Here is a 22,587-nt window from a genome sequence, read left to right on the forward strand (position 1 = left end):
CTTTTTGGCAGGATTAGACTAGAGGGAAACAAAGACCCACGCTAGGTTAATGCAGGTTACAACTGGCCTGGGAAATGTGTTCTGAGCATCCCAAGTCTGCAGCAGTTCAAATTCCTGTGAGGGTCACCTGGATGGGTCATTAAAAGATGATCTATTATTATCACATAATCACCACCCATTTGTCAGCCTGTATTTGAGAGGCCATTGCCTGCAATCGTGAGTGTGTTGCCCATCAGTACTGAGTGCACTGAGAAGGCTGTAAAAAGGATTTTTGCATGGTCTTTGTGTATTTTCCGTAGCTGTAGCTAAAGCTATTAACATTGCCACACAGTGACTTTTTCGTAAGAAAATGTTTAGCATTAATCAACGCAGAAAGGAGGCCAAGATCACAACATCCCAGGTTGGATGCCTTTGCAAAATATGCTTGTGATAAGAGATTTTTTAAAAAAAACAGTGTTACGAGACAAGAAATCGTTCAGAGATGCATACTGTTTGCCTTGAGTAATTCCACTACATAAATAGGATATTTTAAAGACATTTTTTATTTCAGACATAATGGGAGCGGGAAATTTAGATTTACAAGAAAAATAGTATATCAAATTAATATAGATATTTGTCACAAAAAAACCCCAAATTGTTTTGATGAGTGTTGTGATTGGGGGGAGGGGTTTTCCTGCATATTTTCATGTCACTCTGTCACAGGATGACATGAAATAAATTAAGTAGGTCCAGCTGCCCTGTGCTAGAACAGGAGCTCCCGTTTGGCTATTTAAGAGGTCCTGGCAGCACATGGGGCTATACAGGACCGGAGAGAATCTGAGGGGCGAGACCCAGTGAGAGAGAGAGAGAGAGGGACCTGCTGAATCAGAGCTGCCTGACAGGGAATCAGGGGCAGGTGAGAGCTGCCAGGTACCAGGGGTCTGTGGAAAGTCCCAGAAGGAAGCCGAAGGTGTTCCTTGGAGGAAGGTTGAAGGCACAGACAGCAGCAAAAGGGTTTGTTGGCTGATTTCCCCAAGCCAGAGAGCCAGGGGCTGGAGGACATGAGAGGGCTGAAAGCAGGGAAGCAGCAGAGGGGCTTACCCACGGACATCTCCACACCAGAGAGCTGGACTCAGAGGAACAGTGAGAGGGCCAGAGGGAGTGAGGGATGCTCCCTAGTAAAGATGATCTCCCAGCAGAGAGGCGGAAGGGATTCCCACTGGAAAGAGTGGAATTGCACTCCAGCTGAATGGGCTGAAGTGGCTGCCCTGGCAGAGCGAAAGAAGAAGAGGACAGATGAGGAGCCTAGGTGTAGTGGAAGATACTGGAGTGTGATATGGAAGAACTCCCGGCAGAGAAGGTGGTGGGGGTGCACTCTGGGAAGGGGTTTAAGGACTATATACGCTGGATGTGGGAAATGGACTATGTCTGGAACTTCTGTCAGGAATTTAATGAACTGTATTTTGGTGATACACTGACCCCAGGGAGGGGTATTATTCAGGCAAGACAGCCTGAAGTGGATTTACTGGGGATTTTGCAAGGGGAAATTGAGATAGGTGTGCATGTCATGCTGTGGTGTGGTGAAGGGGGTATGCCAGGCCAGACTGCTCTGACACACTTATCTTTTTTTTGCCCCAAGCCACCCTTTCAATAGGAATTGCCAGTCTTCTGCTCTGATGTCTGCTCAGTGAGGATTTTAAACCAAAAATGTTTTCATTGGATGAAATGACCTATTTTTTTTTTCAAAATAGGTAATACATGTTTTCAGGAATTTTCAGTATTTTTGATCAAATTGGAAAATGAAGGATTCAGTCCACCGTCCCCCTGCCCCCCACACCCCAATTTTCACTTTTCCTCTGACCCATTTTCAGTAAGAAAAGGAATAGAAGGGGAGATTGAGGGATGAAATGAAACAAAAAAAATCTCAAACGTGGAAAACATGCAGACTGAAAACTACTTAAGATTTTCTGAAATTCTCCCCTCTTCCTCTCATAGTTTGACCAGCACTAAGTTGTCTTTTCAGTGGTGTGAGAGAAAGGATCAGTTCCTTCTTATCAATCTAATATCTTCTCCATCGCTGAGACAGCTAGGCATAGTTGTTGCCAGGTAAGTTTATCTAATTGGCAAGTAAGAGAGCAGAAAGAAAGCATAGCTCTTTCTCCTCTACTAAAAGCAGTGAGGATCTACCCCTACTGTTCCTAGCTTGGGTCAGCACGCTCCCCCACGGCTCCCCCGATTCCTTGTCTGATGTAGTAAGTGTGCCCCCTCCTCCTTCAGTCTGTTATAATCACATTGTGAGGTGGCAGCTTCTTCTCTTTCCTCAATGGGCAGAACTGAATTTGTCAAAATGAACAAGTGTCCTAGGATAATGTATTGAGTCTGCTACTAGTGAAGTTCTCTGCTTTATCTGCTAATCACACAGTATCTGTGAGAAAAGGAAACAATCCTGCTTATCACACAACATCCTTTAAAGAGCTTGGAGAGCTGAAACCTGGATTTACCAGACTCTTTATAACATGGCCTTTCACACAAGACACATTGTAAAATCGTTCAACTGCACTGGCTTTGGTTTAATATTGAAAAGTAGATGGCCACACCATTTACTGTGCTCCGTGCCTTTCCCATCATACACAGCTTCCTACACCATAAAGGGAGAATCCAGTTTTCTCAGCAACGTGGAGTAATCTACGGTAAATTTCAACATTTCCAAGATCCAATCTTGCTAGCAGTTTATGCATCACTATGGGATAACTTGTGCCTTAAAGGTAAAGATAGGTAAAGCAGCTGTTAAAAATGTGGAGTTGGTAAAAGGGATATTCAGGATAAAGGACATGACACATGGTGGAAGAGCGTCCTTTAAATGTATTTGTAACGAATACATGGTCAAATAGCGCTCACTCTCTCCCAACAGTTACCCACAGATATATAGTTATAGGTAAGTAGAGACTTTGCCTTCACACAACATACACTCCATAAGAGGACTTATTAAGAAATATGGTAACGCAATCCACTTTGTAGAAAATCTCCTAAATGGGCTGTACTTCCTGCAGTAGCCTGTTTGTGATGAGTCTGAGAAAAATGGAGAAAAGAGCTGAGTCTGCCTATTTCAATGACAGACTGAACACAGAAGATACTTCGGGCTCATACTCTTTCAGATATTCTCAAAACAAAATTTTAAATGGGTACTGTTTGTTTCCTAAGAGCCTAGTCTAGGCTGATCTTATCAAACAGCAGATTTTGGAGGTGCAGACAAAAAAAATGCCAAACCCAGATACTATGTCCATTTGTAAAAAGTTGCGCAACTATTTAGAGCTATATTAAAAGCACTTTCCTCAAGGTTAGGCACTAACCTTTTATCTTGCCCAGTTTGTATGTGCTTGGGATATTAGATGAGTTGGTGCTACCAGTCAACATCAACAAATGGGTGTCAGACTACTTTAGTGGATAAAAGTAGAGCTGGCTGGAAAGTGGGGATTATCCACAAAATACATCAACTTTTCAGGGAAAAACCAAAATATTTTGATAGAAAGTCAAAATAGTTCAATTTGGAAAAGGCACAGCAGTGTCTCATGGAAGTTGTAGTTGAGGTACCTCACCCTCCTATTCTCCTTCATGAGCATGGTCAGACTATGTTTGCTGTGATGCACATTGGTCTCTCCTCTGCGTGAGGGGAGGCTGTGCATCATGAGAGATAGACCGGTACTTCAAGAGGGGTACCCCATGCATAGAGAACTGAATTACAATTCACATGAGGCATGGTAACTCCACAGTCGAATCTAAATATTTTGGGTTTGGGGCCAAAAACTTTTCAGTTTTTAGGCATGTTGATTTTTGACAAAAAATTGAAATTTTCTGCAGAAAGCAGACACTTTCCGTGAACATTTCCATTTAATAGAAAACCCCATTTCCATCGAAACATAGTTTCAACAGAAAATTTTGAAGTAGTCCTAGACAGAAGCCTCTTTCAAAGACTATAAAAAGAGGATGCTTTTTCTCCCTGTGCATCTTAAAGATCCATCTACAGAAAATGGAAATGATTCACATGTGATCAGGGAGTATTGTATCACCACAGTAACTCAGTTTGATGAACCTACCTCTTCCATATCTGCTTGGTTTTATATTTTTTCTATAAAGGATGACCCATACCTCTGAAATGTCTCTTATTTTGTCCCAAAGTTACATAAATTCCACACAGATTTGATGTTCCCTCTGCTTTTAGAGTTAAATCATTTACAAGGGTAATGTAGAATCATGAATCTGAGGTTATTGTGATTTATACTAAAGGGACGAATCCCTCAGTATTTTAAATTTCTTTCCTACATTTGGGTTGCCTTAGAGCCTTTCCGGACTGAGGTCTCTAACCTGTTTATATTCATGTACTTCTAACAAGGAAAAAAATAGTGTGAGAGAAGAAAACTGAAGTAACCAATCACCATAAAAATCCTCATGATGGACCCTCAAATACTAAAATCTTTACCTTGCTGCTTGCGCACTTATTGTAAATTTCCTGTTCCATGATTGCATAATCAGTAGTACTTAAACCATTGGCAAGCAATCCTGAAGATTGTTGGAAAATGGGAGCCGAATAAATCCCAGCTCTGCAGGGTTGTAGACTAGGAAGTCCTAATTATGACTGAAATAGGAAAACAGCAAAAGTTGATCCAATTAGGAGGAGATCTGTAAGCAAGATAAAGATGTATATGTCAGCCACACTACTGTCGATGGCTGTTTTTCTGTCTATGTTATACAAAGCAAGGGAAGGAGGGCCAGGAATGGGGATGAACTCCCAATCTGAACCTCATAGAAAACACCTATCTTTCTGAGATCTCTATGAATTAAAGTACAGTATGTAGACCCATTATCTAGATTAACTCATATATGTTAGTACAATACAGACCCATTTTTTCCAAACAACTTCAGAGGAGCTCTGAAATCTCTGGGTGGAAATAAGGCTTTTAGTGAGCAAGGATGCCATGCATACTCCATACTACTTTTGAGGGACATGACCAGGCTTTGGTTAACAAGCGAGTGGATGAGTGGTGGTATCCTGCATAATGGCATCTAGACTATAATGTCATGTGCTGAAGCTGCAGCTCTTCATACTTGTGACTTTTGAGGTCTTCCACCTGGCAAAGGACTGCTCTGTCATTAGCCAATGATGTTGGATAGCCAGGGATTCTGATTTGCATAGAGAATTAACTCCCAGAGGTTCCACTCCACAGCATCCCAAGTCATTAGTGGACTTTACAGCCCATCCCCACTAATTGCTAGGGGTTAAGAAATAGGCAATTGCTGTTGCCGAGCTGGGGTTTTCCTTATAGGGGTGCAAACTTTTCTCTACTGTTCTGCTGTGCAGCTACTGCTTGCTCACATGCTTCAGTACTAATGAGCCCTGGAAGGCTTTGAGTCTGTCCATCTCAGTGGAAGCAGCACTTGGAGGCTTCTAGGTGTAGCAGCATGCTTGCAGGGATCAGTCAGAGGACAGTAAAAAGGAGTGGTAATCATGGAGAAACAGGTAGTTCTCAACTTTGGCAGCTCCATTGTTGGGACTCACTTACAGGTTGGGCATTATTCTAGAATTTAGATGAGAAATTTTTTTGGTCCCTTCCCTGGCAAGTCGATAATATTTTGTCTGGGTATTTCAGTGTCTATCTCTTTTTCAGATAATTCTCCTTTGAGTTGGTGGAAGGGGCTGGATGTGTAACGCTAGCACAATGGAGGCCCTGACTGGGGCCTCGAGGTGTTTTACCATGACATAAATCAATAACAAGACATTTCATTAAAAATCTCCTCTGCTTGTTTCTGGTGGCTGTCCAGACAGAAGTTGAAAACTGCATGGCACTGTTCAGAAAAAGCCCTGCTGTCCTGCCCAATATTTTGACTTTCAGTGACCGGTTCTGATGTAGCTGAGTATGAGCTATTACTGAGTGCATAATGGTTGCTGTTTTGGCTTATACAAGAACTGTTCTGCTAGGCTGTAATTCATTATCAGTAGGCACTTTGAGTTAGAGCATGAAAACCATGTATATAGTAGAACCACATTAAGCCTGTTATAACCTATTTTTGACTTATATTAGTTCTGAACTATGCCTACCTTACAGTATCTACATGGGTATGTATTCTGCGTGTACGCATATGTAAGAAGGTCCATCTGTGGGGGTGAGTCTGGAGAGAAGTATGTGTGTAGATATTTGTGAGTACTGTGACAATATTTTTCCTGTCACACTAGGGTGTTGAGGCTTAATTCATTAATGTGAGTGAGCTGGTCAGAAATTGCACCAGGGTGCTGAGCACCATAGAAATGCCTGTAAAAATTAAAGCCTAATCCTTTTCAAATGTCACGAGTGATTTTGGGTGCCCCAAAATTATTGGTTGCCCAACATGAGACACCTTAAAGGGGCCTGATTTACAGGGGGCAGGTGGTGTTCAGCACTTTCTGAAAATCAGGCTTTTCTACGGTATCTCAGGTTAGACTCCCAAAAACAGAGGTATCCAAAATCACTAGTCACATCTGAAAATGGAGGCCTAAAACTAAATAGCGTATAAGTGCTGCCTGTAGATATGGAGTGTGTATCTGTGGTACTGTCTGGGGGGGGGAGGGTGTCTGTATTTGTGTACATGCATATTATTACACTTCCGTTGATGCTGGCTATTCAATGCTGATACTGTGTTCTTGGGAAGTCGGCTTGATGATTTCCAGTTTTTTCAGAACTCACTACCCTGTATCTTCACTTGAAAGCCTGGAAGTTCAGAGGAGACTTGCTATATGGCTGTGCTGGTTTCCAGTGACTATAAAGACCCCACATCACACCATGTTTGCTCATTACACTTTTCTAGCCACTTACACGGTCCCAGAGTTGGATTTAAGGCTTTTGGGAGAGCCAGCAGCACGAGATTTTTGACCCACACCCCTAAACTTACCTGACTGGTTTTAGGTTAAAATAGTGGTGGTAGGGAAGGAACTTGAGACCGCCATAAAAGCTGGCCATAGAAGGGAAGTCCAGCTGTTCGTATCAAGGTCTCTGCCTGCATAGTGGCCAGCATCTGATGTCATTTTCCAGTGCACAATTCTCCTGTTGACTCTAGAACCCCCATGTGTTATCGGGTCTCGTGAGACAAGGTGGGTGAGGATGGGTAATATCTTTTATTGGACTAACTTCTGTGGGTGAGGCCTTGTCTACACTACCACTTTACAGCGCTGAAACTTTCTCACTCAGGGGTGTGAAAAAAAACCTTGTGGGGGTGGTTTTTTTACAGCACTGGGAGAGCTCTCTCCCAGCGCTGGTGCCATGACTACACAGCCACATTGCTAGTGAAGACATGCCCTGAGAGAGACAAGCTTTTGAGGTTTGGTGGGTGGGTTGGCATTCTGGTGATCCTTAGGACTTTTCTTTTCTCTCCTATTGTTTCATCACAGAATCTAGAGTAGTTAGTGATATTAACATAACAAGCACTCAGAATAACAATCCCATTCTTTTCTCTCAAGGCTAGGGAGGGAGTGGGGCGGGGATGTGTGCCAGGGAATTACAATATAATATAGGGAAACAAAGAGAGTTTTCCAACTTAAAAGTTGTTTTGGTCATTTGTTCCCCCTGCCCCCATCTTCCAATTCTTTCTCCTTGTTTTTTTTATTTTCATCTTCTCCCTCTCCAGATTATTTTCTCTCTTCCCACTTTTCCGCCTCCTGTCATCTGTCCTCTTCTTCTTTTTTAGAAAAGCAGCATCTTTCCTCTCATTCTTTGTCTCTTCCCCATTAGCTCCTTTTCACCCACCTCTTGCTCTCCTCTCTTATTTTCTCTGTGTCCTCCCATTTTTCCATTCTCTCCACTCTAGGTTCCTGTTTCTCCCCTGACCCACCTCTTTCTCTTCCCCACCAAAAGCCAGCTATTGCTGTGTGTGCTCATCCTCCTCCCTTTGTGCGGCTAACCTTTCTTCTAACTCCCACCTCCTGAGAGAACACACTGTTCCTGGGAGAAGGGGGCCAAGTCCTTCCTTCCTCTTTTTCTGCCTGTGTTACCTCCTCTCTCTCACTACAGGAGAGCTGATGCCACTGATGGTAAGGAAGGCAGCATTCTCTCTCTCTCTGCACCTCCACCCCCAAATCCCCTCACCCGCCTCCACTGCACCAGTATCTGAACTAGCTCCTCACTGAGATGTGACTTCTTGTGGCCAGAGGCCACACTGACAGTTAGGAGCTAGCTGGTAGCTAGGAGGGAATTCCTATTGGCCATGCAGTATAATCTGCAGAAGCCCAAGTATTAAATCATTCACAGCATAATTAAGGAACTTCTGCCAGGGACTTAGCAACTCTTGTAGATTGGCCCTGAGTGACTGCAGCATGTGCCATGAATAGCCAATACTTTTCAAGAGATTCTTCCATTACCAGCTCCTGCCACAATCCATCAGTGTATAATTTGAAGGTGCTCTCTGCAGGAGAAGAGCTGGACTTGGCTTTCATTAAATGGAAGCTAAGATTAACATTAACCCTTACATCATCCCAAAATTCCAGGGGCCTGTGATCAAAATCTTTGAGTCCCAAAGGCCTATTTTAACATGTCTCCTGGTTTTCTTTGGATCAGTGTGTTGCTTGAATATGAACCTCCTCTCTTTATGTGGCAAACTCCTTTCATTGTTTAAATCAAGACCTGTATTTAATAAGTTGCTAAGTGTTTTCATAAGTAACAGTTTTCCCAAGTGCCTTCAGGTAGGTGAAAAGATTAGACCACTTCATTCTGTACTGTATTTTGCATATCTAGGGGATAAATTAATAGGTTAGCTTTTATAGAGCGGTGGATGCAGTACACACAAGATTTTTCACAGGAATTTGCACACAAATGCCTGTGATCTTCCTTTTCAGTACATGATGACAAGAGATGCTGAACCTTTTACACTCCAGGACTTATAGTCAATAATGTAAGATTGTCCTCCCCTCCATTTATAAGATTTATAAGCCACCTTGATGTCTGTCCTCAGGAATATTGCAATCAGCTAACAGCCATCTGTTAATCTGTCAGCCTGCCATTCACTCCCCAACTCCCTCTGCCTACTGTATCCTCCTTTGTAGCCCGGGGGACCACTCAGCTTTTCTAAAGGGCAGAATCCAATTAAAGGCATCTCATAATAGATCAGCAGCTGATTACTTTGTTATTGAGCAGGGTGGCATATTTAAGACTGAAGCTTTAGGACAGCAAAATCCTAGCATTTCAAATGTCAGAGCAAAGGCAAAATTAACAATTATATATAAATTTTGCAAATAATTTCCTAAATTTGGGGCTTTTGATCAAAAATGTTCTAATTGGAAAAGAGCAAAGCCATTGGTTCCCTCTTCAGTTCATACTGGATTGAAATTAGCCTTGTTTTAGCCAAAACTTCAAGTGTAAAGATCAAATTTTCAAAGGAAGATGCAACAACAGGTGTATCAAAAATGTAAAACCGAGATTTGCATGCACAAAATAATGCTCCTTGCAGGAATACATGCTGGGACTGAAGTAGCTTTGAATTATCTGTGAACTCTCTTATAATTCCCATTTAAAGGCTCAGATCAGGAAAACAGTCCCATTCAGGACAGCACTTAAGCATATTCTCAAAGTTAAGCATGTTCCCTTATATTCATCAAGACGTGGGTTTTACATTTAGCTCTGAATGTAGCAAGGTTTTGGGTTTGCTCTGATTCCTTCTGGCAGGGGAATTTATACTCTTGGTCAAGCTACTATGAAGGTTGAATCTCCCCTGTCAGAGTGTAGAATACTGTACTATATTTTTGAGAAGCATAGTGCCTTTCTCTGCTGCATTCCTGGGCATCATCCATATCTTCTGTCACTAGACTAGATTTTTGCATTCAAGTACTTTGGGGCATTACCTCTTTCTCAGCTATTTCAGATGTGGGCTGAATGTTTTTTAGAGAATTTCACTGACATTTTTGAGAAACTTCAGAATTTTATTTTTGCAAAAATGTTGCTGGATTTTCTTTCAACCAGCTCTATAACTGGTGAAATTTTTGTAAATTTTTTGTTTCAAGATTTCAATGAATAAGTTCAAGTTTAAAAAAAATGTTGATTAAATATTCAAAAAAGGTGTGTATTAATTTATTTTTTATTTAGCAGTTTTTGAAGAGCTCAAGCTGCGTCTGAAGCTTGTGGCTGAAGAACATTCTTCCACTACTCAATCTTCAAATGTTTTTCCTTCTGCTTCAACTTTATTTTTGGCTTCCACAGAAGCCACTGGGACTTTGGGTAGGGTTCTGGGATCTTCCTGCATGGTGAGCATTGCAAGATTGGGCCTGACATATAATGCACCTTTCATCTCCCTGCTGCCTAGTACTGTATATTATAGCCACACCCATGGTTATGTCACTGCCATCTAGTAGGCATAAGAGGTGGGGAGGGGATATGTTCAATAACAGTTAAAAATCGTGTGCTGTGCAAAGTCTCTCTTCCCTCAGTGGAAGGCAAGAGGAGTATGTGAGAGTAGAAGCCATGTGTGATTTCCTAGATGTTTAATTCCAAGTAGTGTTCTTAAACAGCGCCATTCAGAAAATGGAGCTGTGTGTCTCAGCTGGAAAGTGATGCGGGTAACTACATCATGGAGGTTGGTGTCTGCTTAAGCACTTAGGACAGCTAGGTTGTTCCAGTTGTATCAACTGGTGGAGCAGTGCGCATTTTTTTGGAAGGAGGGGATGTGGGGAGACTACAACAGAAATGGCACGGACGGCAAAAAGGTGAACAGTTAAATTGGCTGCTGCTTATTTTCCTGCAGAAGGTTTAATAGTTTTGTGCAGGAACCTCTTGGAAAAAGCAATGTGTAGTTACAAGAGAGAAAGGTAGGTGTAAGAGAAGGTGAGCTGAGGGCCTTCTTTAATGGGATGCCTCTTTGACAGTCCCAAAACAATTGTTGCAGATTGAACACCATCTAGCCCATTCCCCTTTGTGGTCCCATTAGTGGTGACATGTGCCAAAAGGTGGGTTTTTTAAATTATTTAATGTTTCTCATTTGTTTTTGATAATGGAACCAGTGGATCCCCTCATCTTCCTATCAGCTGGCTCCATTGATTGCCGGGCAACCTGGGGAAAACAACACCTTACTGACTTCTGCAGCCTTTCACCGGGGGTGTGGTGCTGACCAGATTGCTACTGCTGCTGCTATTGGTTGCTGTTGAGGAGAGCTAAAGGGAGGAATTGACAGACTATTAACAGAATAGCAAATTGCACCAAGACATTCAAAACTCTAAAGCAAGAACCTATTCACACCAATGGGAGAGGCGTGAAAGCAACCTGGAGCCTGATCTATGGCCTACTGAAGTCAGTAGGAGTCATTCCAGAGGCTTCAATGGGCTTTGAATCAGGCTTATAGATCAGTCCTTTTCCTCCTTCCTCAGCTGCGCTTTCCAATTCCTTGTTTCTGCTCCACCCACTCCTCTTATTGTCCACTTCCATCTCACTGTCTCGTATTCCTACCTTTCTCTCCCGCACCATTCTGCCTTCCCGCTCCCTGCTTCTTGTCTCACTTCGCTTTGTGCTCCCCGTTCCCTGCCTTCCCTGCTTTCTTCTCACCCTCCCAGCCCCAGCTTTTGGAAGATCTTTTCTTGCCTGCTATACGTGAGAGCACAAGATTCTGGGGAAAAAAAGAACGATTCCTTAAATAGAGCACCCTTATTTCTTTTCCTACAGCCCTCCACTGACGGACTCCTAATGCCCTGTCCGCTCCGGACAATAGGAGTTTTTCCACTGACTTGCATGGGAGCCGGATCAAGTCCTTCAACCAACATTTTCAATACTTCTAGCCTAATCTAGATGCCTGGATAGATACATAGATTAACAATGTGGTAATTCTCAAGACCCCATATATAAAGAATTCCTGTTGTGTTTCCATACAGTTGAAAATGAAGTACACTTGTGATACTATGTACAAAAGCCTAGGACTGAATAAATATAAAACCTTCCAAAGAGAAAGCTTCCTCCGCAGATTTTGTCTGGGGTCAATCAGTTAAGGCTGCCTGATCCCCAGGCTGCTTTAACTTACTGCAGCTGAGGACTGACATAGTGTAACTGCTCTACCAGACCCCTGGCCCTGCTGCTGGGCTCTGACATATCCTCTGGAGGGGTGGAGAAGCCAACTCTGTCCATGCCAGAGATAAGTCCCCTTCCACTGGGGTGATCCTTTGCTGGCTAGTTAAATGAGATTCTGGTCTGTTATCTGCTGTTCATAAACAAGGAAACTTGTGTTTAACTGTACTGCTGCTGTAATTTATAAACAAGTCTGCTCACAAAGGTGGAGCAGGGACTTTCCAATGAGCTTGAAGCTATGATTCTTGTGTGGGCCTCAGGTAGCCCCAGAGTTCTGGAAATCGCAAAAGGGGCTTTGTCTACTTCCTTCTTTTAAGCACTGTCAGAAACATTGGTGGTCTTTCAATCAGATGGCCTCGCTATTAATTAGGGCTCTGCTTGAATGATCAAGATCCATTATCCTAGATTCTCATCATGGCCTATCATGCATGACATTAGTAATTTCTGTCATTTCTGACTATGCGGGTTTATCAGCGTGAAAGATCAGTGCAGGACTACAGTGCTCCCATTGTTTACTTCTGTCTTCACTAACTCCTGCTTAAATTCCCTACCATCCTTCCTACCAGGTTCTGTTATGTTTTCAATCTACTGTAATTAGATCGTAAGCTCCACAGAGCAGGGAATTGGCTTTTTTTAATGATTCCAGGATTCTAAAGTGTCATGAACACACATGGCTTTACACCTTAAAAAACAGAAAAGATAAAAGATTGAGTCAAATGAAACTGTAAAAATCATTCACTTACTCAGATTATGAAGGAATAGCGTTGTTATCCGTTTATGACTTGAAAATGCAGTAAAATGATAAACGTGCAGGTTAAAAAACCTGTGCTAAAGACAACTATGAGCTTAGAATGAGCATATCTGTTGAGGCCAATGATCTCAGTTGTGGCATATCAAAGATCCCCCAAAAAAGTAACCAGTTTGTAGCAGAATGCTTCCATAACTCTGCCTTGGCACAACTTTTCAGATGAAATAGAAATAAGTGCAAGATCATCTTTTTCAATAAAATGGTCATTCAATTGATAATAAAACGTCTTGTAACTGTCCTCAAATTCCAGGTTTGCTAACAGATTATTTACTAAACAATCTTTGCTGAATGTGTTAGCTAAATTTAGGCTAGAACCATTCTTGGTGCTGTTCTAAGCACATTACCTTTCCAATAAGCCTTCAGTTGACTTGCTTAGGTTGCCTAAATACTGATGTTCAGAGGCAGTTTCCCTTGACAATCTTTGGCATGACGGGGTGGGTAAACCAAGAAGGTAGACAGTTTTGTCTAATGCATATATTCCAAATTTACCTAAAGATAAAATCCTCCTTTATAACTAACTTAACACTGGGAAGGTACAATTTTTGACTTAGAGAAATTAATAGATAAGGATGTGATTTAGTCTCTAGATGAGACAAAGAACTTAAACTCTAAAATTTCTAGGCAGAGTAAAAGCCCAGTTGTATTTAAACATATTGCTCACTGGGACAGCCTGATCAGGCCTGAAGGACACAGGGATGGGAGGGAATCTTGGAGAGTGGCAAGTCTGAAAGTACAGAAAGTTTCAATAACATGTACCTCTTTGCAGTGAGCAATCTAGAAAGTGACCCTGACCCCACTTATGCTGATGTGTGTGCTTTTTGAAGCCTTTAGAATAAAGGCTGATACAAATCCATCCCAGGGACCTCTTCTCCAAATTGATCAATCCATTTTGTGGTAGCTCCAGTCTGTGTCAAGGCGGTTAGCACATTTGTGTTTTTCTTAAAGCACATTACTGACAATATGAACATAACCACTCAAATAGGACATTAAAAGGCATCCTGTTTGCTGAACTGTGAGTGACTGCCTTGACTTCTCAGCACCTGGAGTGGGAAACCCAAGGAGGCTAATCATTAAGTTTAAGGTAATGTAATGGACCAATTACTGCCCTTTATTGCAACTGTGCCACTACCACGAATCCAGGGATCAAGAGAGAACAGTGCAATGGAAATTAAGCAAACTAGTTCTCCAGCATCCATCGCCCCTTGCTTGAGAAAAATCCAGGGGTGAAACTCTGGCTCCATTTACATCAGTAAACTCTCATTGACATCAGTGGGTACAGAATTTCGGTGTGGTGTCTCAATCTCACATTTTCTTTGAGTCGCATTTTATTTATTTTATTTTATTTTTGTTCTTACACTATATCTTCCTTGGAGGGGAAGTTTCACATCTAAGAGTTTGCATCCCATTTTGAGCTGGATAGGAACAGCAACGCAGGACTGATATTTTTCAAAGCTCAGCTGCACGACCAATTGCAAACAAATTTTTCAGCTACAGGAGCAAGGTGTCAAGTGATTGATTTCCCCTTGTCCAGTAATGGTATAGTCTGTAACTAAACAGTCTCCTACCCTAACACAGCTCCTTTTTGTTGGTGTTTATATAGTGCCTCCGATACAAACCATGACATGGTGCTTTAGAGGAAGAATGAATCCATTCTCTATGCAGCTGTGACCATCATGTACCAGCCAACGTGGCAGCAGCTGTACAATGTGTTCAGCAACAAACAGCTGTGAACATCTGGACTGCTGCACTTATTCTATGCTAGAATTGTTTGCATGCGGCATGAGTGCGTGACATTCTGAAAAGGACTCTAGGGGTAAAGTTCATCACCAGTACAGAATGTGTACGAATGTCAGTGTTACTTTTGAGCTGCCTGCATAATGCCACTCTTCTGGAAAATAACTATGGTCTGGTCACAGATTGTTCCATTGTCACCTGAGGTGCAGAGAGAGTTGGGGAGTTCTTTAATGATCCGTGCAATCTAAGCATCAGTTCATGCTTTCTCGTCTCACTGATGGTTCAGGATACACTGACTCATCACTAAGGTCAACAACTAGCAGCTTTAGAACCTGATCCAAAAATAATTTAAGAGTCTTTCCATTGACTTTAATGGGTTTTGGATGAGGCAATGGTTGACTACATCCACCCAAACTGGAAGCTTCAGAACTAACTCAACTTCCCAAAGTATCGTCTCCGATTATTTACTAGATCTTAATATTAACACTTCTGGATTTTTCAGAAGTTCCCTGGTCAGTAACATGGATAGGATCTTTCCAGAACAATTAAGCCAAGATTTTCAAAATATCGGAATCTAAAGTTGAGTTTCGGTGGGTGTTGAGTGCTTAAGTCATTAGGTCCTTTTGAAAATCCCACTCTTAGAAGTCTCACTTGTGGCTCCTTTTTTAAAAAAAATAATAATCTTGGCCTAAGTTATTAAGTACTTACCTACTAAACTATAAATAAATATTAAATAGCATGATTATTGTATATAATACAAATTACATATACAGCACCATAAACCTACACAAAACTATGCAAATCTAGTTAAATACGTTTTCTGTCCCAAAAATATAATTCATAGAGATGTGCTTCAGAGGGCTAGTCAAAGTCCAGGTTTCAAAAATAAGAGGTCACCGTAGTCCCAGACCAGTTCTATATCTGTGTCTAACACTTGGTTTGGGAAAGTTCAGAAAAAGTTAACACGCTTCATGGCATGAGAAGCAATTGGCTTATATGGCTCTTCCTTCTCCTCTCATTCACGTCTTTGGCTTTTCCAGAAGTGTAAGACATTAATAGAGTGGGTCAGGAAATGAATGGAAGGTTTTTTTTCAGGATTTTTGTTTTAAAATGTCTGATTTTCAACAAAAATAGGACCCTTTTCATGAGGATTTGTTTTGTTGAAAGGCCACTTAATTTGGGGAATGTAGACAAAAAGTTTTGACTAGCTCTAGAAGTCAGTATTAGAGGGCAGGCCAGGTAAAGGACAGTCGATATAGCCACTAATTAGTGTCTCATGTCAGGCTGCCAGTGGGTGATCTCTTCCTTTACACTCGCTGTTTGAAATCTAGTCTTTCCAGAGTAGCATGTCTGGGACTAATATATAGTTTGCTTAGGAAGAGCAATTGGTTGCTGTTTAGACAAGAGACTCAAGTTAATGGTCTGTTGATGGAGAGGCCAGTCAATCCTTAGGACTGTGGTAGTACTGTAAAGTAGTAATACCAAAGTCACAAAATGACCAACCTCCCTCAACTTTTCTGTCTTTGACAGGCAGACACAATGTGTGTCACATGGTGCAAGTGGCAATTTTTAATTTCCTGGGAGCAGCTTGTTTTACTGCATTTGGCAGTTTTGTAACTTCATCAGACCATTTACTAGTGCATTGCTAAGTCTCTCTCTAATCACACCTGTTATGTTAATTGATTATGTTGTGTGTAACAGCAAAGCCCCATCACCCCAAGGAGATTAGAGGTATTCTGTGGATTAGAACCAATGGATCAACCAACTGGACTACAAATTGCCAGCTATTCCCTCTGCAACTCTCTGAATTCTGTGGCAGTGCTCACATGAAATTCTCTCATTCTACCACTTCTCGCTTTCAAAGGTCTATGAAGCCATTGCTACAAAATTAACAATCTCCTTAAAAGGCCCTGTAACAATAAAAAGACGTCTCAAACTCCCTTTATATCTATTCCCTGTTTGATACTTATGGAGAAATATTTTGATACAGTACCAAAAGCCTGAAATCCATACCTGCTGTGAATTAGGGCCAAAATGAAGTCATCTTTGCTTCTCCTCCCTCCTCCTTAGTTATAAGCCCCTGGTAGAGACTTTGCAGTTGGGACAGCCATGGAAAGTGGAATAATGTTACAGTAATGGCTGGGTAACACTTTCAATTGATCCCTGTTTCATCTCTGAGCTGCAAAGAATAACACACATAGTCTTTTTTTAAGTAACTTTCTAAGCAGAACCCTTAAAACGTGATGTAAAACCTTGCTGAGAGATGGGTTTGCTCCAACTGCACTTGTTCCCTCCCCTTCCCCTTGCTGTCTGTTTCACTGATTAATTTTCTGTTCTAAGTGCTAAGATTTGGTCTCAGACCCATTCAGATCCATATTGGAAGAAAAAGAGAAAATGAAAGAAAGAAATAGAATTTTACCAGCTGCCTGCTAGAACCAAGGGCAATTGAGAATTTTTTTTTTCTTTTGAAAGCTGAACAAAGGTTGGTTGAGATTTCTGAAGCTATGAGATTTCATATTTTCAGTGAATAGTTAGGGCCTGATTCACCAGTGCATTACTCTGGTTTTACACCAATGAACGTCCATTGATTTAGAATAGAGTTACTTTTGTGTTATGCTGGTGTAACTGTCTACCTAAGGTACTTATATGGCACCCATTATCAGAGTGTTTTAGTATCTCACCATCATTAATGTCTTTATCCTCACAACACACCTGTGAGTTGGAGAAGTGCTGTTATCCTCATGCTGCAGAAGGCAATTAGAGGCTGTGAATTCCACTGGGTGGCAGGGTACCTAGGAGTTAGGCATTGCATTCTTGTGTGGATTTAGCCCTAAGTGACTTGTCCAAGGTCACACAAGAAGTCTGTGTCAGAGTAAAGAAGGGAAGTGCCTTAACCACTGGACCATCCTCCTTCTCTGGATTACATGGTAGTAAATTAGGCTGTTTTACTCAAACAAAACAGCTTAGAGCTGGTCAAAAATTGTGAACATTTTTCAAAATGTTTTGGGGAAATAATTTTGTCAAAAGACTTGTAGTAGAGCTAGTTAAATACTTCGAGTATAAAAATGTTGGTGTATAAAAACAAAAAGGCCTTTGTTCATATGGTTTAATGGTGTCACATAGAAGGGAATGTAGGAATTAATATTTCTACAGTACCCATGTTCCATGTTAGTCAGGTAACTAAAATTAATTGTAGTAATGGAAACCGAACAGGTAATGTGCCATATATTATACTGAATATTTACCTCTTAGTACTAATCCCAGAAACAGCTGCAGTCTATTCCATGGAAGGTGTTCCAAAAATGTCCTCCCTAGAATTGTAGGAAAAATTCATTCCTGGTAAAACAAGAAATGCAGTTCAAATTCCTCTTGTCTATATTTGAGTTTCATTAATAGACCTGAGGTAGCCCTCTATCTATCTGGCTTTATTTGCTAACCCACTTTGCCTAGGAGAGTTCCTGTGTTTGTATAGTGCCTAGCAAAATGGAGAGTGACTTGTCCAGGATAGGGGTCTGATCAGACATGTCTTTTTTGTAGGTAGAAGATGCCATGATGGATGTGTATGATTCTGTGTACGAGGAAGTAAGGAGGAACTTGTCCAGCTTCAGGAGGCAGGAACTAGCTACCATCCATGAAACAGTAAGTTACTTCCAGTCTTGGTATATCCAGGCTCAGGAGATCTTGCTCCAGGGTGTCTTTACATTGGCTTCAGTTAGCTTTGGATCAAGCCTATATTCTTCTATTGTCTGTACTTCCCAAACACCATAGTGGTTTTTTGTTCCTTAGGTCACAGAGCTCCTGCTCAGTTCTCCTGTGGCCATTTCTTTTCTTTTCTGAGCTTGGCACTGCCAGGTTTGGCTGGCTGAATTAGCAGCAGGATGAAAAGATTAGTAGGACTTGCATAGGACTATAGATAATGATGTACTACAAATATTAAAAGACTTCCAATCATCGTGCAGTGATTATGACATTTCCCCCCCCTTCACCCGCCACCCCCACCCAGTTCTCACTGAGGAGACCCGGGTTTCTGAGCATCACTTTCACGCAAATACCAAGAGGCGATCTCACCTCCCTGAGAGAGCATTTCACACCACACACCATTTGCCATTCCATGCCAGTTCCTTAATGGTGGTTGCATAGTAGCCCATATCCCTGAAAGGTAGGAGCCCGCCTCCAACGTTGTTGTTGCCATTCCAGAATCAATAGCCTAGGGGTGCTCCAGAATGTAAATATGATTGAAGGCACAACTTCAACAATATGGCCAGCTGAAGGTAAATTTCCCACTGTGGAAGCATCAGGGCCAAACAATGTCTGGTTTTTTGTTTTGTTTTTATTTTTCAAAATTTTAAGCTGCTAACGTGACAAAGCAAGCCACGCAGCTCTGAGGAATCCTGACCTAGCAGTGCAGCGTGTAGGTATAAAGGAGAGGTATCATCCCAATTCTGTGGTGCAGTAGGTAGATTAATGTGATTGTACAGAGCCTAGGGATTGCTTCGCTTAGTGTGTGCAAGATGAGATAACACAGTGGCAGAGAGACTGTTTCTTATGGAGAGAAACACAGGAGTTCTCTCTAGACAGCTGAGTAAAGGAAATGCCGTATCCTTGCACAGCCAGGTCTGTTTGGATAGTGATCTAATGTCATGCTGTGGGACTAGAGGGGAAGGTCAGCACTGCTTATTTGTTTCTGGACTCCTCCCTCTAGCTCTGTATTTTCTGTCCTGATTTCTCAGCAGAGGGAATGGCAGATTAATTTATGGCTCTGTGAATGGACAATTTAGGGCCTAATACAAAGCCAATGGTAGTCAATGTAAAGACTCCCACAGGTTTAATGGGGAATGGATCAGGCCTTAAGACGTTTTAACCTATGTTCTTAACTGCTAAAATGATATATTTATAATGCTACTTGCCCTCTGCAACCAGGGGGTCATGAAATCCTGGCCCAGGGTAAGGAAGACAGAGAAAAATGTTCATTTCCCCCAGATGCAACTCATCCTGCAGCAGTCTGCCAGAGAGAAGGTTGGTAAGGGAAGAGGAACCCAGGCAGTGATGTAGTTTTTGTTTCTTCTGTTTCAGTTTCTGTGCTGTGGAAAGCAGTCACCCTTTGGAGAAACAGGAGGCATTGAAGAGGAGACATGTCCATCAGAACCTATGGGCACAGCCAGAGCGGTAAGGGAATCATCCAGGAGCCATTTGTACTGTCAGATGTCAAGGATGACCCATTAGCTTTTCAGCTACTACTTAAACTAGCTCAACTGACCTAACTCGAGTGTGGGGGGAAAGCACCTTTTGTCCCAGTCTAGACAAGACCTAAATGACTACATGTGGTGCAGAGAAACAGTGAATTTGGGTCTCACTCTTTACCTTGGTCAGCATTTTCAACCCCAATCCAGCCCTACAACTGCTGCGGCTCCCATGTTGTTTCCTTCCCTCTGGATAACTGGATTGACTGGCCTCTCCATCAACAGACCATTAACTTGAGTCTTTTGTCTAAACAGCGACCAATAGCCCTTTGGGCCAGTGCAGCAGCAGTATGATCATTATTCCCAAACTCTTTCCATGGAGATACTGACAAGACCTTCTTCCGTCTCACCTGCGCTCCAGGCTCCCAGCTCAAAGCCAGTTCCCCCCTTGCTCTCACCAGCGACCTCCATTTCCATTGCACCATTGATTGTGTCTATTTGGAACTTTCTGAGCCATATTTTCACTTGCATTTTTGCCTACTATTGAAGGGAAACTCCGGGTGGGAGGAGAGAAATGATGATCTTTTGAGGGATAAAATGAGGAAGGATTACTGCCCACGTCCCTTGCCATCACACCTACTTCTACTTACTGGCTGCCAAGAGACACCTCCTCACATGTATCCATTAGAAGAAGGGCACTGATTTTTTTTTAATTAGAAATACAAACTGGCGTCTTGCTGACTGAAAACAGTAGCTAGGAGAAACTGCAGTAGATCGGTGGTTCCCTGAGCCACAGATACAATTCTGTAGCTGTTCCTTTGCCCAGTTTGATGTGTTATACCAATAAAATAAAAACCAGCAGGATCTTATTAAAGGGAAAAAGGCAAAATACCACATTTATTGTGAATACAGAAAGAATCATAGTAAGCAGTTAGTTACAGCTGTAACATTCCATTCAATCTCATCTTTATTCACACATGCATTCATACACACACACACACACAGGTTCTGCAAGGTTGTTATCATAGTAAGCAGTTAGTTATAGCTATAACATTCCATTCAATCTCATATTTATTCACACATTCATTCATTCATACACACACACACACACACACACACACAGGTTCTGCAAAGTTGTTATCATAGTTACCAGCCTTAGAGTTGCTCATGCCAAGCCACTGGCCAAGTGGCCTGGACATGAGGAGGGAGCAGGGCCTTGTCAGATGCTCATCTGATGCTCCTGGAAGTTGGTTTGCAGAATCAGACCCCAAAGTTCTCACTTTTTAGAGTCTATTTTTATAGGGATTTCTTCCTATGCCAGTCTATGGGAATTGCTGCATCATGCTGTTGCTGAATCAATCAGCAGATAGCACATTCCTGATGGCTCCAAGATGTTATCTTGTTCTTTGGTTCTCCCATTCTTGAGGCTGTTGGGTGGATTCCAGTCTGCCCTCCGGGGGTCCTCTGGTTATTTCCACTTGACGCCTTCTTCAGCCGATGGACACTGGATTCTTAGGCTGGCACCTCCCTGATCATTTAGTTATTATCCACACCAAGCATCCATCCACATACATCCTCCATCTCTATTTTAAGTCACAATTGTTAATACAACAAAAGGGCGGGGAGTCTCTGGGTGCTGTTTCTGTTGTTAGAGTATTGCTTTGAGTCTCTGTGAATTGCTTTGAGAACAGACTCTGTCTTAGAATGTACTAACACAATTAGCAGCTTGCAAGTTTCACACACAGAGGGAGAGAAACAGTACCAAAAACCAAGAGACCTCTTAATTAGTAATACCCTGGAATTTAAACTATGGGGAATCAAACTCATTTGTGATTTTAATACAGAACTTCTTTAATATGATCCAACAGATGTTTGCCGCTCTAGAGGGCCTTGAAAATGCCAGATCTCTTCAATTTGTCATTTCTCAGATGCTTCTTTTCTTGTCCTCTGACTTTGCAGTGGACACATGATGTCATGCTTCTGTGTGATGTCAGATGCCCATCGGTCCAATCAGACATCTCTATTTGCAGTTAAATTATGAAGTTGGAGGTACTTTGCTTGCTGATAGCAACAAGCTGAGCATGCAGATTTTCATGTGTAAATGATACATACTGCCCTTTTCCAGGGTATTAGAGAATTACTAAGAATTCACTGGGAAATACCCAGCTTTTAGGAACTCAGAAACCTGGGTTTTTTTCCATTCAAGGGCCTAAACCACTTTTCAGTAAGCTCTTCAGTTTTTTTGAGAAAGCAAATAAACAGAACCAATACCAGATGATCTCGGCTGCGAGACTGTAACTTGGATTTTTCTCAATAGATTTGCCTGGGCTGTGTAATTTTGTTCTCTATTTGACCAGTTGTACTAATGAAAGTTGCCGTCTTAATATGTGTATTTGTCCTAGGAGACAAAATGATTGTGTTGCTATGGTTCTGCAAAGACATGATGTATTAGTGCAATGTCAAGGAGTACTTGTGGCACCTTAGAGACTAACCAATTTATTTGAGCATAAGCTCCCTTTTCTTTTTGCGAATACAGACTAACACGGCTGTTACTCTGAAACCTGTCATAGTGCAATGTCCTAACACATACTGTATAAATTCAGAACTTTTAGTTATCCTGCTTGTCAGTTTGCAGGACCTGGGACAATTTCATGATGATTCAGGGTATTATGGGATAGCAACCTTTCTGGTATATCTGCCTTTTGAAAACTGAATTCTGAAGTGTAACTTTCAAAACAGACTGCAACTGGTAATAATACGGCTATAGGAAAAGAAGTGAGGGGAAGAAATGTGTCTGCTGTGTGGTAGTGCAGGAGCAGGGTGC

The 22,587-nt window shown here is 41.8% G+C and overlaps 1 protein-coding gene across 7 annotated transcripts in view; it reads left to right on the forward strand.

Moving 5' to 3' along the window:
* Positions 1–22,587, forward strand: part of TSPAN32 (tetraspanin 32) — a 73,605-nt gene that overhangs the window by 25,971 nt on the left and 25,047 nt on the right. For 3 of the 7 annotated variants that reach the window (XR_006291840.1, XR_006291839.1, XR_006291838.1), the window contains exons 5-7: positions 18,121–18,222; positions 19,657–19,749; positions 22,399–22,427. Coding sequence is in view for 3 of the 7 variants with exons in the window: in XM_037899643.2 (XP_037755571.1) it covers positions 18,121–18,222; positions 19,657–19,749 (195 nt within the window). In the remaining 4 variants the exon portion in view is untranslated. The remainder of the gene's footprint in view (positions 1–18,120; positions 18,223–19,656; positions 19,750–22,398; positions 22,428–22,587) is intronic. The other 4 variants (XR_005225426.2, XM_037899643.2, XM_007062961.4 and 1 more) reach the window with 2 other exon arrangements.

Source organism: Chelonia mydas, chromosome 6, assembly GCF_015237465.2.
Source record: "Chelonia mydas isolate rCheMyd1 chromosome 6, rCheMyd1.pri.v2, whole genome shotgun sequence".
NCBI classification, from domain to species: domain Eukaryota; kingdom Metazoa; phylum Chordata; order Testudines; family Cheloniidae; genus Chelonia; species Chelonia mydas.